This window comes from Poecile atricapillus, chromosome 20 (assembly GCF_030490865.1).
Source record: "Poecile atricapillus isolate bPoeAtr1 chromosome 20, bPoeAtr1.hap1, whole genome shotgun sequence".
Taxonomy (NCBI): domain Eukaryota; kingdom Metazoa; phylum Chordata; class Aves; order Passeriformes; family Paridae; genus Poecile; species Poecile atricapillus.
The window spans coordinates 9,449,142-9,465,026 of NC_081268.1; the positions used below are offsets into that span (position 1 = coordinate 9,449,142).

The 15,885-nt window shown below is 51.3% G+C and overlaps 1 protein-coding gene across 1 annotated transcript in view; it reads right to left on the reverse strand.

Moving 5' to 3' along the window:
• CACNA1B (calcium voltage-gated channel subunit alpha1 B) overlaps positions 1-15,885 on the reverse strand; it is a 182,184-nt gene that overhangs the window by 53,652 nt on the left and 112,647 nt on the right. Inside the window, exons 7-11 of the mRNA XM_058854000.1 lie at positions 13,752-13,867; positions 7,448-7,504; positions 6,749-6,823; positions 4,798-4,887; positions 1,122-1,331 (exon numbers count right to left, since the gene is read on the reverse strand). Of these exons, the coding sequence (XP_058709983.1) occupies positions 1,122-1,331; positions 4,798-4,887; positions 6,749-6,823; positions 7,448-7,504; positions 13,752-13,867 (548 nt within the window). The remainder of the gene's footprint in view (positions 1-1,121; positions 1,332-4,797; positions 4,888-6,748; positions 6,824-7,447; positions 7,505-13,751; positions 13,868-15,885) is intronic.

The window sequence follows — 15,885 nt, forward strand, 5'->3', positions numbered from 1 at the left end:
CTGGACACAGGTTAGCCAGAGAATCCTGCTTTTCCCAGGCACCATTCCCCTTCCATTTGTGTGTCCTGCTCCAGGACAAACCTTCCTGTCCTGCTCCAGGACAATTCCTCCTGTCCTGCTCCAGGACAAACCTTCCTGTCCTGCTCCAGGACAAACCTTCCTGTCCTGCCCCAGGACAAACCTTCCTGTCCTGCTCCAGGACAATTCCTCTTCCTGTCCTGCCCCAGGACAAACCTTCCTGCCCTGCTCCAGGACAAACCTTCCTGTCCTGCTCCAGGAGAATTCCTCCTGTCCTGCTCCAGGACAAACCTTCCTGTCCTGCTCCAGGACAATTCCTCCTGTCCTGCTCCAGGACAAACCTTCCTGTCCTGCTCCAGGACAATTCCTCCTGTCCTGCTCCAGGACAAACCTTCCTGTCCTGCTCCAGGACAATTCCTCCTGCCCTGCTCCAGGACAATTCCTCCTGTCCTGCTCCAGGACAAACCTTCCTGTCCTGCTCCAGGACAATTCCTCCTGTCCTGCTCCAGGACAATTCCTCTTCCTGCCCCATTCCAGGACAATTCCTCCTGTCCTGCTCCAGGCTTTACACCCAACTGAATCCCAACTTTGCAATAAATATCCTTTAGGATTACATTCCTCTCTCAAACTAATACCCTGGTGGAGTTTTTTTCTGAATGGTTTGATTCAATCATTTGAAACGTGATTTGAAAGAGAACTGGGATTGTTCAGCCTGGAGAAGGGAAGCTTTGAGATGATCTAAATGTGGCCTTCCAGGACCTGAAGGGGCTGACAGGAAAGGTAAAGAGAGAATTTACAAAGGTCTGGAGTGCCAGGACAAGGGGAATGGCTTCCCACTGCCAGAGGGCAGGGATAGATGGGATACTGGGAAGGATGGGGAGGGACTGCAGTGGAATTCCCAAAGAAGCTGTGGCTGCCCCTGGATCCCTGGAAGTGTCCAAGCCCAGGCTGGACAGGATCTAGTGAAAGGTATCCCTGCACAGGGGGTAGAATAAGCTGAGCTTTAAGCTCCTTTCCCACCCAAACCATCCTGTGACTCCACGACTGGGGAAGCTGAGAGCCGGGATGTGACCGCGGCGGGGTCGGGACCGGCCGGTACTCACAGAGAGCAGTGGTCAGCTTCTCAGGCTGGTCATAGTGCACCATGGCCACACAGAGGGTGTTGAGGGCCACCACGCAGAGCACCACCCAGTAGAAGCTCTGAGCCTTCACCATGCGCCGGATGAAGAAGCGGAACATCTTCTCTTTCCTCCTGAAGTAGGACGAGCTCTCGTTCTTGCCACTCTTCAAACTGGCGCGGGCAAAGGGAGACCCTGGGACAGAAAGAAGAGTCACCACAGCCCATCCCAGCAGGGAAAAGGCTGGAGAGGGGAGTTCCTGGGCACACAGAGCCTCTCCAAGCACCAGAAACAGCTCAGCAGCAAGCTGGGAATGTTGAGAATGGGCTGAGCAAGGGCATCTCGCTTGTAATGAGGGATGAAGGCTGGGATTTTAAAACTTCATGGATCAACGCCCAGCTCCAACATCTAAACTGGGCTTCCAAAGCTTTGCAGCAATCCTGATTGTCCCAGTTCAACTCCTCACTTTTTCCTGGGTGACAGGGACAGAGAGCAGTGGGCACAGGGCATTTCTGCCCACGGTGTGGAGCACGTCCTCGTGGAGCTGGGTGGGTGTAACAGGAGAGCTGGTCCCTGTTTCCCCTGCTCCAGGGACCAATTACCATGGAATTGAGTGAATCCTCCTTATTTCACTCTCCAGCCTCAGGTATTTCCTCAGCAGAGGGCTCAGTCTGCCTCCGTGCATCGGATTTTGGGTGCAGCCACTCATTTGTCTCAATTCTGCCTCTATCAGCTCCATTTCCACTCCGGGCCGAAACCCTGGCAACGAGTCAAGTGTTCCAACAATAGGAAGCTGATGGAAGAAATGATTCCTGATGTCAGCTCTCCCCCTGGGGCAGAGGCAGTGCTCAGATGGAAAGGCAATCTCTGGCCGGTGCTGAGGCAGGAGAAATCAGGAATAAGGGAGTAAACGCAGGGACCCCTTGGGCCTCCTGCAGGAGGGGGAAATGGTGATGGTGCCAGGCTGGCCACTGCCTGTGCCTGTGAGATATCATCACTGCCCTTCCCCATCCTGGGATGGAGCATCCCAGCAGGATGAGCAGGACACGTTCTCATCCTGTCCTGGAGCAGGAGGCTCTCCTGGGCTCAGTGGCATGAACAAAGAGTTCTGGCTCCAGCAGCCAAACCTCGGAGTGTGGTCATGTCAACACACAGAAAAGGTGGGGATCTCACCCTGCCTCATCCTGCAGCATCAACCACAGCAGCCAGAGAAAGGATGAGGCCTCCAGATGTGAGAGCAGAGGGTTCTCCAAGCCTCACAGCCCCACACAAGTGTGATGTTCCCCCACGGAAAGTGAGCTCTCTGCTCCGTTTCACATTTCTGGCCACCCACCAGCACTCCAAAAGCAGAGCTGGCCTTGGCCAGGCTTTGAACAAACTCCTTGCTGAAAAAACCAGTGTGTTCTTCTGTTGGCTTGAAAATCCTGCCTTTGGCAGTTTGGAAGAGATGAAATCACAGTGCTCCTCCTCTGCTCTGAGAGCCACAGGTTGGGATTGAGGCTGTTTCATATCACAGCGCTCCTTAACAGCTACAGAGCTCTCAGATATCCAAGCCCCTCTGTACTCCCAGAGCAGCAAAGGAATAGTGCTGCCCTCTCATTCCTCTCTGCTGATCTTCCAGAAAAGCAAAGCACTGATATTTAAACTGCTCTAACATGGAAAACATCCCCTTCTCCAGGCTTGGTGTCTGGGAATCGAGGCCCTGTGCCTGGTACAGCACAGAGGGTGTGAAGCCAGTGGGAGTGGAAAGAAAAGGATGAAAACTAAGAACAACTGCAGAGAACAGCCTGGGGAGCATTTACCACCACAGAAATTGAGGCTGCAGTTATAAAGCTCATCAAGGTGCTTGAGTTTGGATTGAAGTGCAACATTTTCAGCCAGTGGCCAGAGAGAGACCTGGCAAAGCCTCATCCACCCCGAGCTGCATCTTCACGTGGCACCCAGGGATTACTTGTTAGTTCTTCCAGGCTCCTTCTGCTCCCATCTGAACACATCACAGAAAACCATCCAAAACCCCCTTTTCTCCAAAACAGCTCCTCTATGTGTAATTTCCCACGTGATCTGATTGTTTATGCTCTGCATCTCAGCCTCTTCACAAGCCTGCAGAAGTAGCTGCTTCATCCATTCCTCCTTTTCTGCCTCGTTCCGTGAATCCAAACCAGAACCACTTTTCCCCAGTGGCTGGAGCGCTCACAGAGGGTGGAAAGCACTGCTGTTATTTTCCCTGCCATATGCTCCCGAGACACTTCCCAGCTCTGCCTGGGATTATTCCCGAGCCCAGATGCTCCATCATCCACTGCCACCTGAAATGCTGAACTCCAAGATCTGTTGGAATGGCACTGGCTGCCCAGAGCCTGCAGGGACTTGGATTTGGAGGCAAAAATCTCGTAATTATCGCAACCGTGAGCAAATATTCCAAAAACCACCATTCCTTGTTATCCATGCAGGGATCCGAGGAAAAAACACCAACAAACCAAACCAAAAATGCACACAGGCTGCTGCATTTTTGCCCTTTTCCAGCACCAAACCTCTCCTGGAAGTGGCAGCAGTTTCACCACGAGCCCTGCAGCCCAGGGCACTGTGGCAGCTCAGTGCTGGTGTCAGGAACATGCCAAGCCACCCTCACTTTCTGCAACCAGGTCTTCCTTTAAAGGGGGGAAAAAACAAAGATTCCAGCAGCAGCTGTGATCCCTGAAAACATCAATGCCAGCTTTCCAAAGAGCAACTGAGGCACTCATGCTGTGCAAGCAGCCACAGACAGGGATTCTCAAATGTGCTGTTTGTGCTGCTCCTCCTGTGCATCCAGGATCTGCTGCTTCGTGGGGACCGGGCTGCCAAGACATTTCTTTGGAAGATAATGAGAACATCTGCTGCTTCAGCAGCAAAACTGACTCCAGCACCAGGCCTGGGGGTCAGCACCCGACTGCAGAGCTGCAGGAGATGCCTCTCCCACAGCTCAGAGGGTTTTGGCTCCAGCAGCTCCCTGAGGTGGGTGCTGAGAGCCCAGAGCCTCCCCTGGCAGCCCAGAGCTGCCTCTGCCTCCCCACCTGGGCAGATCCCAGTGGGGAATCAGCTCTGGGAGCTGCATCTTCATCCTGAGGATCCCAAATTCACCCCAGCACAGCCCCACAGTGCAGGGTGCCCTGCTCTGCGCTGGATCTCCAGATCTGGCTTTAAAATCGCTTTGAGATCTTCCTCTAAGGCAAGAAAGAGAGAATTGAGGCCACTGCCCGGCACTTCCCAGTGGCCATTCCCACAGCACAGGCTGTGACACCTCAGCTGGGCATCAGTGGACAGGGGGACTGTGGCCACCTCCTCTCCTCCCTCCAACAGCGTTCTTTGGCAGATTTGGGGTTCATCAGCACGAATGAGCACGTTCCAAGCAGGATCCTGGGATGGCCAGCCCAGCAGGGATTGTCCCAAGGCTTTGCAGGGCTCTCTCCAGGGTGCAGCATGCAAGAGCCGAGCCAGGCAGCGCAGGGAGAGGGTGAAGCCACGGAGATTTTTGCTTTGGGAAGTCGAGTGCTGCTGCAGCAGGAGTGGAAATTCATTCTCCTTCAGGAAACTTCTGGAGCAAAGGAGCCGCTCCAGAGGAGGAAACATGACATGGGCAGGTTCAGGTGGAGATCGAAACCTCGGGGGATGCGAAGCCAGTACTCACCAACGGAGCAAATGTCTGTGAAATGGTCCTCACCTTCTTCTGCATGAATCAGGTCGTTTTTGCTCTTCTTTATTGCGGCTCTTTTCAACACTGCGTGCAAATTAAAGAGAAAATGCCCCGTGAGGATGCAGAGTGGATTCTCTCTCCCCCTCCCTTCACTCTCCGGGGCCAGCATTTCCTTCCCAATGCCAGCTTCAAGCTCTCCCACCGGGCTCCCCTGGAGCAAATCGGACAACCCACACCCCTGCAGGGCCTCTGCCCTCCTCAGTGCCCGGGTGCTTCGCTTCTTTGCCCTTCCAGCTCCTGAAGGTTTGCCAGGCACGGCTCTGCAGGTTTGGTTTCATGCAGCAGATGCAGGAGGGTGGGGGGCTCAGTGCAGCTGCACAAAGGCTGGGCAGGGGCACTGGAGCTTCCTGAGCCCCACGGGGCTGGGAGAGGAGCGCTGCCACCCCTGACACCATCAGTGCTGCCCGCAGTGGGCACCGGGAGGGGCTCAGCACTTACACAGCTCCGTGTAGCACCCAGCCATGCCTCGAGGAGCAGAAATGCTGCGTGGAAAAAGCGGCCACACATGGGTGAGCAGCCTCCCAGCAGCACCCACTGTGCAATCCCTGCCCTCTGGGGATGTCGGGATTCTTTGAAAGCAACTTTTTTTTTTTTTTTTAATTTTTTTTTTTTTTTCTCCTCCTCCTCCTCCAAAAGCAGCTTTTAGTGGGGAGGGCAAGCATCTCTACATTTACTCCAACAGGGAACGAGAGCTCTGCACTGTCCACCCAGAGCAGGGGGGGTGAGGCAGGAGCACTGAGGACTCTGTTCCCAGGACCACCTACCTGCAGAACCTTGAGAAGTGGCAGGAAAAAAAAATATCACGTTGGTACAGTTTGGTGACAGCTTCGAGACAGTACGGCAAAACTAAGCAGCGCTTTCTATCAGCAGTAAGACACCCCACGGTGTGGTGATACAGACTGGACCGTGGGCACACACAGCAAAGCCACTCACGCTGCAGAGATTGCCCCGGGGAGGCTCCTCCGCAACATCCCTCACCCTACACGGGCTGCCCTGCCCTGCCACAGACACAGAGGATGCGCTTCCTCCTCCTCCTCCTCCTCCTCCTCCTTCTCTTCCTCCTAAGGGTCCTGCTTGAGGCGCTTCAAGGGAGCCCCCCGAGCGTCACCGCGGTTCGGAGAGGCTCGGAGAGGATGCTCTGGAGCTGTGACCTGGATGCATTCGCGGATAACCCTTTGTGCTCCTTGCTGCCCCACCCAGCTCTAGGCTGAATGCTCAGTCCCGGCAATGCCAACTTCGGGGTCCCAGCACAGCGTGCCCAGGGCCATCCTCAGCACTGGAACGAAACCAGAGCTGGGATTACAATTTTCCAGCACTGCCTGGCATGAATTGAGCAGCTTTTTATCTTCTCCCCAATAAAAGTCCTCCGTGTGGTCGGCAGTGAGGTTGTGCCATCTCTCCAGGCACCCTGGACTCCACGTCCCTCTGTTTTGGGAACTGGGAATTTACCACAGGCGTGGGCTGCTCCAAGGCTGGGACCATCCTCGGGCTCCTTTAGCTTTAGGATAAGAGGAGCCTGAGCATCTCTGGGTCTTTCCACCGTGCCTCGCACCCACCTCGGGTTTCTCACATCATTCATCCACTCACACTGCTCCTCCAGACACAAATTCCAGCTGAAGCCTGGCCAGGCTTCCCCAGCTCACACACACACACACACACAGACACCCCAGCCTCGCACAGCTCAGCCCTGACCTGCTGCAGCCCCCAATCCTCCCCAGCGCAGGTCACCGGGCTGAGCCAGGCTGGACCAGCAGCGGGCACCCGATGCTCCGGAGAGGCTCAAAAACCACCTGGGGACCGTGCCCGGTGACCTGGGCTCGGGGGCGGCGGGGGGAAGCTGCCCCTGTGTGCCACCTAAGCCCCTGGTGATTTGCAATCCACTCACTGTTGTAGCTGCTGCCGCTGCCAGTCTCTGCCGGCGCCGTGCCTTGAGGAATCGGCCCTTCCGAGGCGGCCCTCCCTGACAGTGAATGGGAGGAGAAAAAAAAAGAGGGGGGGGAGGGAGGGGAGGGGAAAGGAGGAGACATGGGAGGACGAAAGATGGTCAGAAAAGGGAGAGGGAAGAATCTTTAACTGAGCTTTGAGTGGCTGGCGCATCCTAAGAGCTGTCGGGGCTGGAGGCACAGGGGGAGCATCCCCGTGGCCTCGCTGCTCGGCTCCTGCGGCCGTCCTGCCACGCCGGGCTCGCACGTCGGAAGGAAGGATCACCACACCCTGTTATGTCTTACTGCTTACAGCTAACAGGGGGCTCAGTCCCTTGGTCAAATCCGTTCGGAGCCCTGCCTTCTCTCGGTCAGCGCATTCGCTCTTCTCCATCCTCCTGGCAGCCCCTGCACACACAGCCAGCCACCCTCGGCAGGGCGTGGGCACCGACCCCGGGGCGCATCCCCATCCCGGGCCGGTCTGGGCTGTCCCATATCTGCTCCTCAGCCACCTGCAGCCTGGAGAAGCCCCGGGAGAAGGGGCTGTGTGGCCGGATTTGTGCATGCGGGAGGATCCTCCTGCTCGGGAGGAAGGCGTGGCAGTGCCAGCGGTGGAACCTCTCCCGTGGCGCAGGAGGAAGATGCCCAGCAAAGCCACCTACCGTCCAGAGGGGACTTCTCCTCCGCGTTCTTGTCCTCCTCGGCCAGCATCACCTCCTCTGGAAAAGGAAAAGCGGCCAAGGTCAGCCTGGGCTTGCTCACAGCCCTGCTCCGGTGCCCCCGGCCGCACCCCCTGACGGAGCCTGCACAGGGCTCAGGGATGTTCTTCTCTCCCCCTGTGCGAGGATTCCAAACAAAGCTCTCCCTCCTCACAGCCACCCCCTCACCCAGCTCCCAAGGCGCCTCTGGGGACCTCCAGACCAGGCAGGACCACGAGTCCCCACCAGGAAGGTCCCTCATGCCCATCCACACTGGGGACACTTTGGCAAAGATGCTCCACACCCATCCCTGCTCCCAAAAAACTCGGGATTCAGCCGTGGGGAGCAGCGTGGTGGCAGCAGGGCCACAGGACCAGAGCCTGCTGCCACCACAGAGCCACCACAGCCAATCTGTGTCCAAACAAAATCCGAGTTTTCCACAGGGGAGCTGAGCTCTCTGCCTGGCACAGTGTTTGCATCACCACCCTTCCATTCCTCTGCAGCTCATCTCCAAAATACAACCTTGAGCTTTCCTAAATTAAAATAAAAAAATAAATCAGGAAACACTAAAAAACAACCTCCTGAACGGTTTTTAATTTTTATCTGTGTGAAAGACAATTTCCTGAGGTTTCCCAGGGCACTGCCACCCCTCTGGCCAGTTCCCAGTGCTGTGCCAATACTCAAGACCGCACTCAGAACCACGGATTTTTCCTCTGCTGCTGGAAACTGATGTGGGGATCTGCTAAAGGACGACCCAAAGCGAACAAAACATTGAGTTGGCAGCTGGTGAACTCCACACTCCCTTCTAAGTCTTATAAAAGGCAAATTTGTACGCCTGTAATTCCATGGATGTGATTTGGGCTCTTACTGAAACATCTGAAACCGTGTTCCCACCAAATTTTGCTTTAAAGTCCGTTTAAGCCAGTCTAGATGGAAGAGTAACTTCAGAAAAATAAATACAAACAAACCAGAGGCCAAACATCAAAGTGTGAAGCTGAGAGCTGTCTAGAAGGATACCAGAGGGATCAGCCTTATATAAGCCTCTATAAGCCACTCAAGCCTTATATAATCTCTTTATTAATCATCTGGGAGAGAGAGGGAATGATACTTTAATAAGACAGCAAATTGAGAAGGCTGAAAAATAATACCAAGGACTGAGGAAGGCTGGAAACCCAAGCAGAGGGGAAGGAAATACAAAAGTGCAAAGTAATGCACCAGAGATGTGAAAGAAAGGAGAATTGAGAGGGTTAAAAAAGTCAGATGAGCTCAGAGCTGCAGTTCATAAGTTATAAAGTCTTTCCAAAAACCCACAAGTTGTGCCTGCAATTCCCACCTATAATTCAGGGGCTTTTCAAGTCTTCCTCAGACAGGTCAGAAGAGAAATGGGATTTTTTGGACAGTTCATGAGACTTCTCTGACCAACCAGCAAAAGGTTCTTCTCAAGTCCTCCCCAGGGAAAGCTGTACTGATGTTCAGGGGATAAAATAGGGGGGAATGAAGTGGAAATTCCCAGTCTGACTGCCCTGAAACACAAGGAAAGGATGGGGTAGGCACGGAGACCCTTCCCAAAGGCTGCTCTGTTCTGGATTCTCACCCACAAATTATCCCTACAGGACAATTCTGCAAACCTTTGCCCCAAATTGCACCTGAATTGGTGCCCAAACAAATCTCCATCCATAAACAGAGCTGGGCTCAGTTTTGCTGTTCCTTTAAAATCATTTCACCTCTGAAATTCCCTCCGGCCTCGCTCTCCTCCTGCAGCGTTCCCAGGTTCTCTCCCTTGAGAATTGTTCCTGTCTGCCTCGTGTCCTCTGGGAATCCAAAGGGCCACAGCTTCCCCAGGAGGTTTTTAGGGCTAAAAAGAGAGCTCAGCAGGTCACTGAGCACTGCCAGGAGGGGTTTTTAACCAGCCAGCATCCTGAACAGAGCCTCAGGAGCTGCTTTGCCTTCAGTCATCACCAACAGAGCCTGGAAGGAGATAATTGGGCACCTGGAAAACCCCCAGAAATGGTGTCTCTGCATGAGGAGAAATGGTCAGCAGAGAGGTGGGACCAGATCAGCCATTCTGAGCCTCCAAACAAAGGCTCAGGGGCTTTGCTGGGGTATCAGAGCCGGGGGTGTCCCGGCAGCAAGAGGAATTTTGGGTCATTAAATGCTGGGAGTGACTGGGCTGGAAATAAAGGCAAAGCAGCCGAGAAAGTGATGCCCCTTCTCCTTCCCTGGTGTGGGGAGAGAGGACATTGGGGGCTCAAAGGAGCAGCAGATTCCTGGAAATAACTCACACTCAGCAGAGCTGAGGGAAAACAAAGGGTAAATGAATTGAATTTCTGGCTGGGTAAATAGAAAAAGTTGATAAAAATGCAGCCCTGGGAAGGGGCTGTCACACTCTCCAGGGGAAATCTGCTTTGTGGAAATTACCCTGCCCTGGCATCTCAGGGTTCCCATCTCTGTCAGGGGCTCAGGGCTCTGTTCTTCTGAAGAAAACTGAAACCTGAAATTCAGAAAGCTCTGTCAGCCCAAGGGCTGGCCTTGAAGTCCCAGAGGGCTGGGAGAGAAAGGTGAAACCATTCCCAAAGCCTGGCACTCCAGGAGAGCAGGAACACTCCAGTTTGGTGTGAAAAAGGTGGATTTGGGAGGAATTAAAATGCAAAAGACCCAAAACTTGATTAGCTCTGAACAGGAAGACTTTGAGTCTCTGAGCAAAGTGTTTTCCAAATGATTCATGTCCTTGTAAGATGAGAGAAACGGCTTCAAAAGAATATTTGTGGGCTTAGAAGCTCTTTACTCTGTGTGGGGAACTTGTAGTTCCCTGTTCTCCAAAAATTCCAGCCTTGGAGTTCCTGCAGTTCTGAGTTTAGTGGAGAAAGCAGCAGGGGAAAAATCATCTGCATGGATTGCATCACTTTGGATTCCTCTGGAAAACACAACTGAAGGAGGGCAGGGCTGGATGGGAAATTGGGCAGGAATTGTTTGGTGGGGAATCCCTGGAAGTGTCCAAGGCCAGGCTGGACGAGGCTTCCACCCCAAACCAGCCTGGGATTCTGTTAATTCAAATTACAAATTGTGATCATTCAAATTACAGACATTAATGGCAAACATTAAAGACACTTCAGATGAACAAGAACCATGATGTTAAATTAAAATTATTGCTGCCTGAGGGGAGGCAGGACACAGATAAAGGGGTGATTTTAGTCCCTCACACTTCCCTTGGTCCTAAAACAACTCTTGAGGTAAAAACCTGAGCACCACAAAGGACAAAAACACCTCCAGTCCAGCTCCAGCAACTACACTGAATATGTAAAAAAATTACAGAGCAAAAACCATCTAAGGATTAAGACATCATTCTAGCAATCACTGGAACTCAGCTTTCCACTCTTTCTGCCTTGCATCAAAAATAAACGAGGGGGGGAAAAAAAATGAACAAACCAAATGCTCAGGGAGGATATCAGAAATATAATATTGGAAACCTGGTGAGGCTTCCAGGGGAAGAGAGGGGATTGGGCTGCTTGGTTCTGGGTGCTCCAGGGCAGGAAAAAAATGAAACAAGGTAGAGGGAGATTAGAGAAAGAAAAGCAATTAAAAGAATTCCTGAATTTTCCCTCTCAGTGCAGAAAGGCAAAGGATGTAAAGTGAGGGCAGGACACAGCTCAGTGGGGTTGGTTTAGTTTTTAAAATCAAACTGAGTGTTAACACGTGGCATTCTCTGCTCCAAGAGTCAACGAGGTCAAGGCTGGCAGAAGGATTTAAAACAATTAGATATTCCCAGGAATAATGACCAAATCCTCCAGAGATCCATTAGAGCAGAATCCCAGGAGCTTCTGCTCTTCCCTTTGTGCAAACAGCTCCTGCCTGGGGCTGCTGAGAGGGATTTCTGTCCAATTCTGGCTGCATCTCCCCGCTCCAAATCCTGGACAAGGAATTCCAGACCATCTCAAAAGGAATTCCAGATCATCTCAAAAGGAATTCCAGACCATCTCAAAAGGAATTCCAGACCATCTCAAAAGGAATTCCAGACCATCTCAGAAGGAATTCCAGACCATTTCAGAAGGAATTCCAGACCATCTCAGAAGGAATTCCAGATCATTTCAGAAGGAATTCCAGGTCATTTCAGAAGGAATTCCAGATCATTTCAGATGGAATTCCAGATCATTTCAGAAGGAATTCCAGACCATCTCAGAAGGAATTCCAGACCATCTCAGAAGGAATTCCAGGTCATTTCAGAAGGAATTCCAGGTCATTTCAGAGCTGCAGTCCCCAGAGCAGACCTGGGAAATCCCTGTCTACAGCACAGTCCCAATTTCCAGTGCCTCAGTCCCAAAGCCTGGATTCTCTGCCCTGCTTTGCCTTCACGCTGCATTTTTATTCAAAGATTTTATTAACTCTGCTAAGCTGATTTTAATTACTGTTATTATTCAGCTGTACTAGGAGGCTCTTTTATATTCCTATTGTATTCTCAACAATGCCTTTCCAGAGTATTTCTAACATTCCCTGATTCAGCTCTTTTGCATGCACTTCCCTGTCCCACAAAACCCTTCTGCATCGTGTTATTAGGCTGAAAAATGTGCATTTTCCAGCAGTTTTGCTCGAGATTGGTGTGGCATTTATTCAGCCCTGGCAACAAGGAAATGGAAGAGCCTGGAATTCCCACAGGGATGGGAACAGGAGCAGAGGTTGACTGTACATTTTATAATTTCTCCATCCCGAGTTTCTCACAAGTTCAGCTGGTGATGGGCCCCAAAGTGACACAAAACCACCCTCAGCCCTGCAGGGGAATTCTCAGCTCTGTTTTATTGATGGAGATCAGGATTTAGAGACCAAAAAATCACCAAGAGCCTTAAAAGCAAGACAGGATGAGAAAGGGAAAAGCCCAGAGAACCCTGCTCCAACCACTGGGCAAGCCAGGAATTAATCAGAGTTTGAGGCTGCCCAAAAGCTGTAAACTAATGAGAAGACAAATTCTAAATGGAAAGGAAAGGGAATTCTTTATGTTCTGATTCCTCCAGAAGCTCAGAATGAAGGGAGCTGCTGCTGAACAGCCACAGTGAATAAAAGTCTGACAACACAAGTGGCCCTCAATTGTCACCCTGTGCAGCACTACAGGAAATAAAGTGTTTAAAGCACCACATAAACTGATGATTTTCCTATTTTACATTTCAGTTGTAAAGAGCAAAGATGAAGCTGATCTGTCTCAAATGGCACCCAGGAATCCATTTGAGAAACCAGCACTTCTTTTCCTCCCCATCATTGTTTTACAAAGTCTTTTCCCTTGGCTCAGACGTTGAAAATCAAGCAAGGAGGAAATGGTAATTTTCTCCCCGTTTTCTTGGTGCTGCATGAAAGAATTGACTGTGGTTATGTCAATATATAAATATCAGCTCCTCCACAAGGCAGGAAGGTTATTTTTAATCGTTGCAGTCTGATAAAAATGCTATTTTCTGTTAAATTAATGTGTCTGGGTCCCAGTTAAAGTTGCTCACGCCTTGCAATAAAGAGTAACGTTCAGTTCCTGTGGTTATAAAGCAAATTTAATATGGGCTGGGGGGAGTTTCCTGCAAGTGATCTTTGTAGCTCATAAAAAAACACCACTCAGGTGGGTTTTACCAGCACAGAAAGAAAGGCTGATAGAGCAGCTGGGGCAGGGAGTCAATAAAACAGGAATTACTCATGGAAGGGAACAGTTCCCCTCTCTGCAGGCTTTGGGCACTCCATCACTTTTTATATTATTATATCACTTTTTATATTATTTTATATTAATATAAAATGGAATTAATTTATATATTATATTTATATATTTATATTTATATTTATATTTATATTTATATTTATATTTATATTTATATTTATTTTTATTTTTATTTTTATTTTTATTTTTATTTTTATTTTTATTATATTTATATTTATATTTATATTTATATTTATATTTATATTTATATTTATATTTATATTTATATTTATATTTATATTTATATTTATATTTATATTTATATTTATTCTATATTTATATTTATTTTATATTTATATTTATATTTATATTTATATTTATATTTATATTTATATTTATACTTATATTATAATTGTTAGGACAATTGCTTTGATCTCAAAGTCAGCTCAGCTCCTTCAGTTTTGCTTGAACCGAGATCTTCCCGCGATAACTTTGGTGCAAACCCAAAATCCCAACAAAAGCAGGGAGTGGCAGCCTCTGGAGCCCATCACCAGACTCCCCTGGCCCAGAACAGCTCCCAGCCAGGCCAGCAGATCCCTGCCCTACCTGCTTTGAAGATCCACTCCAGGTACCCGTTGAGCTCCCGCTCGATTTGCTGCTGCCTGCGGAGCTTCAGGAACGCCCGGCGGTTCTCCACCCGCTCGCGCTCCTTGGCAAATTCACTGCGGGGAGACAAGAGAGGGAAAAGCCGTCACGGGCAGCCAGGGCAGGCACACAGCTCTCCCTCAGCCTCCCAGAGGAGTTCAGGGAGCCTCTGGAGTTCAGGGTGAGAGTAGGGAGTGGAAAACACAGCAAGGGGTTTGTTGCTGTCCAGCAAATCCTTCCTCAGCTGCTTCTCTGCCTGTCTCATCCTGAAAAAGACCTGAAAAATTCCATGTGCGCACACCACAGCCAGTCAGGAAACACAAATCATCATCCTCGACGCTAAAAACCATCCTCCAGCTCTCCCCACAGCACAGCCTCCTCTAGAACCAAGATTAAGTCAGGGTCATCAGCGCTTTTCTAAAGGGATCTGCGCTTCCCTGTCAGCCTTCCTTCAAGTTTTCCCAGGGTTTTGGTGATTGTGACAAGCAGAAGTCAGGTGAGAACTGAGTGGGGATGGCTTGAGGGGAAATAGCCCAGATGTCCTGGGCTGAGGGTAAAAATGATCCAGGATCCTGGCACATCCCATGGAAAGCAAGAATCTGGATATCATGGCTAGAACAGGGCAGGCAGAAAGGAACCCTGCCCAAGTACATCCTGCTGCTCCAGCTGGAAATGAGGCTGAGAAAAAAGCGCAGCCCACACTGGGGCTTTCCCCAAGGTAATTCCTGGCACCTCTGGAAATGTTCTGATTTTTGGGACACATGAAGGTGTCCAGCTGCCGTTTATGGAGCTCTGAAGCCCTGCAGGTTCTTCCTGGAGCAGGAGGAATGAGATCACACAGCAGCAGGTGACACGGCGCGATCCGTGTCCCAGGCTGGCGTTAGGGCTCGCGTCAGCACCGATGTCCCAGAGGAGGAGACAGCAGCAGTGGGAAGTTTCCTGGAGGACCCCCGTGGGCAGGAATGACAGCAGATGAGCCATGGCACTGCTCCCTCACCCCTCAGGAGCAGCAAAGGGGGAGCTCTCCTTGCAGAGCTTTTCATCTTCTGCCAGGTCCTGTCTGGCCCAAGGGCAGTGGAAGTTACCCAGGACTGGTCCCTTTTATCACAACTTTCTATTGCAGGATCACAACACAGAAAGGACCCACCAGGATCAGAGTCCAAAATCTCAAGTGGAAGGTCTGTACTTTAAAAGTGTAAGAAAATGAGGGAGAAGCTGCTGGAAGTTGCAAACCTTCAGCAGTTTCTGTGCAGCCAAACTCAGATCTCCCAAGGGAGGGACATTGGGGGGCTCAAGCCCCTCCTGCTCCCTGCAGCTGGCAGCTTTGCTCACCACAGAATCCCAGAATGGTTTGGGTTGGAAAGGACCTCAAAGTCCATCCCATTCCACCCCTGCCATGGCAGGGGCACTTCCACCATCCCAGGCTGCTCCCAGCCCTGTCCAGCCTGGCCTTGGGCACTGCCAGGGATCCAGGGGCAGCCCCAGCTGCTCTGGGCACCCTGTGCCAGGCACTGCCCACCCTGCCAGGGAACAATTCCTGCCCAGTATCCCATCCAGCCCTGCCCTCTGGCACTGGGAGCCATTCCCTGGCTCCTGTCCCTCCATCCCTTGTCAATTGTCTCTCTCCATCTTTCCTGCAGCCCCTTCAGGCTCTGCAAGGCCACCCTGAGCTCACCCCAAAGCTTCTCCAGGTGAACAATCCCAGCTCTGCCAGCCTTTCCTCCCAGCAGAGCTGCTCCATCCCTCTGATCCCCTCTGATCAGCTCTGCTTTCAGGGCTGGGGCAGCTCCAGCTCTCACCCCCAGGTTCCTCTCCCAGGGCTGCTCCATCTGCTCATCCCAGCCTGGATTGATCCCAGGGCTTGTCCTGACCCAGGAGCAGCTCCAGCACTCGGCCTGGTGGAACCTCAGGAGGTTCCTGTGGGCTCCTGCTCGAGCTTGTCCAGGTCCTTGTCTGGGCATTGCTGTGGAAGTTGGGAGTGTAACTTCCAGGAGAAGGCAATTCCTTGGGTCTCTGCCCATTAAATTCCTTTGGAACGCTCCAGAGCTGCACAATCAGGTTCAAGACTGGGGAATGTTGATTTAGGATCTTCCTG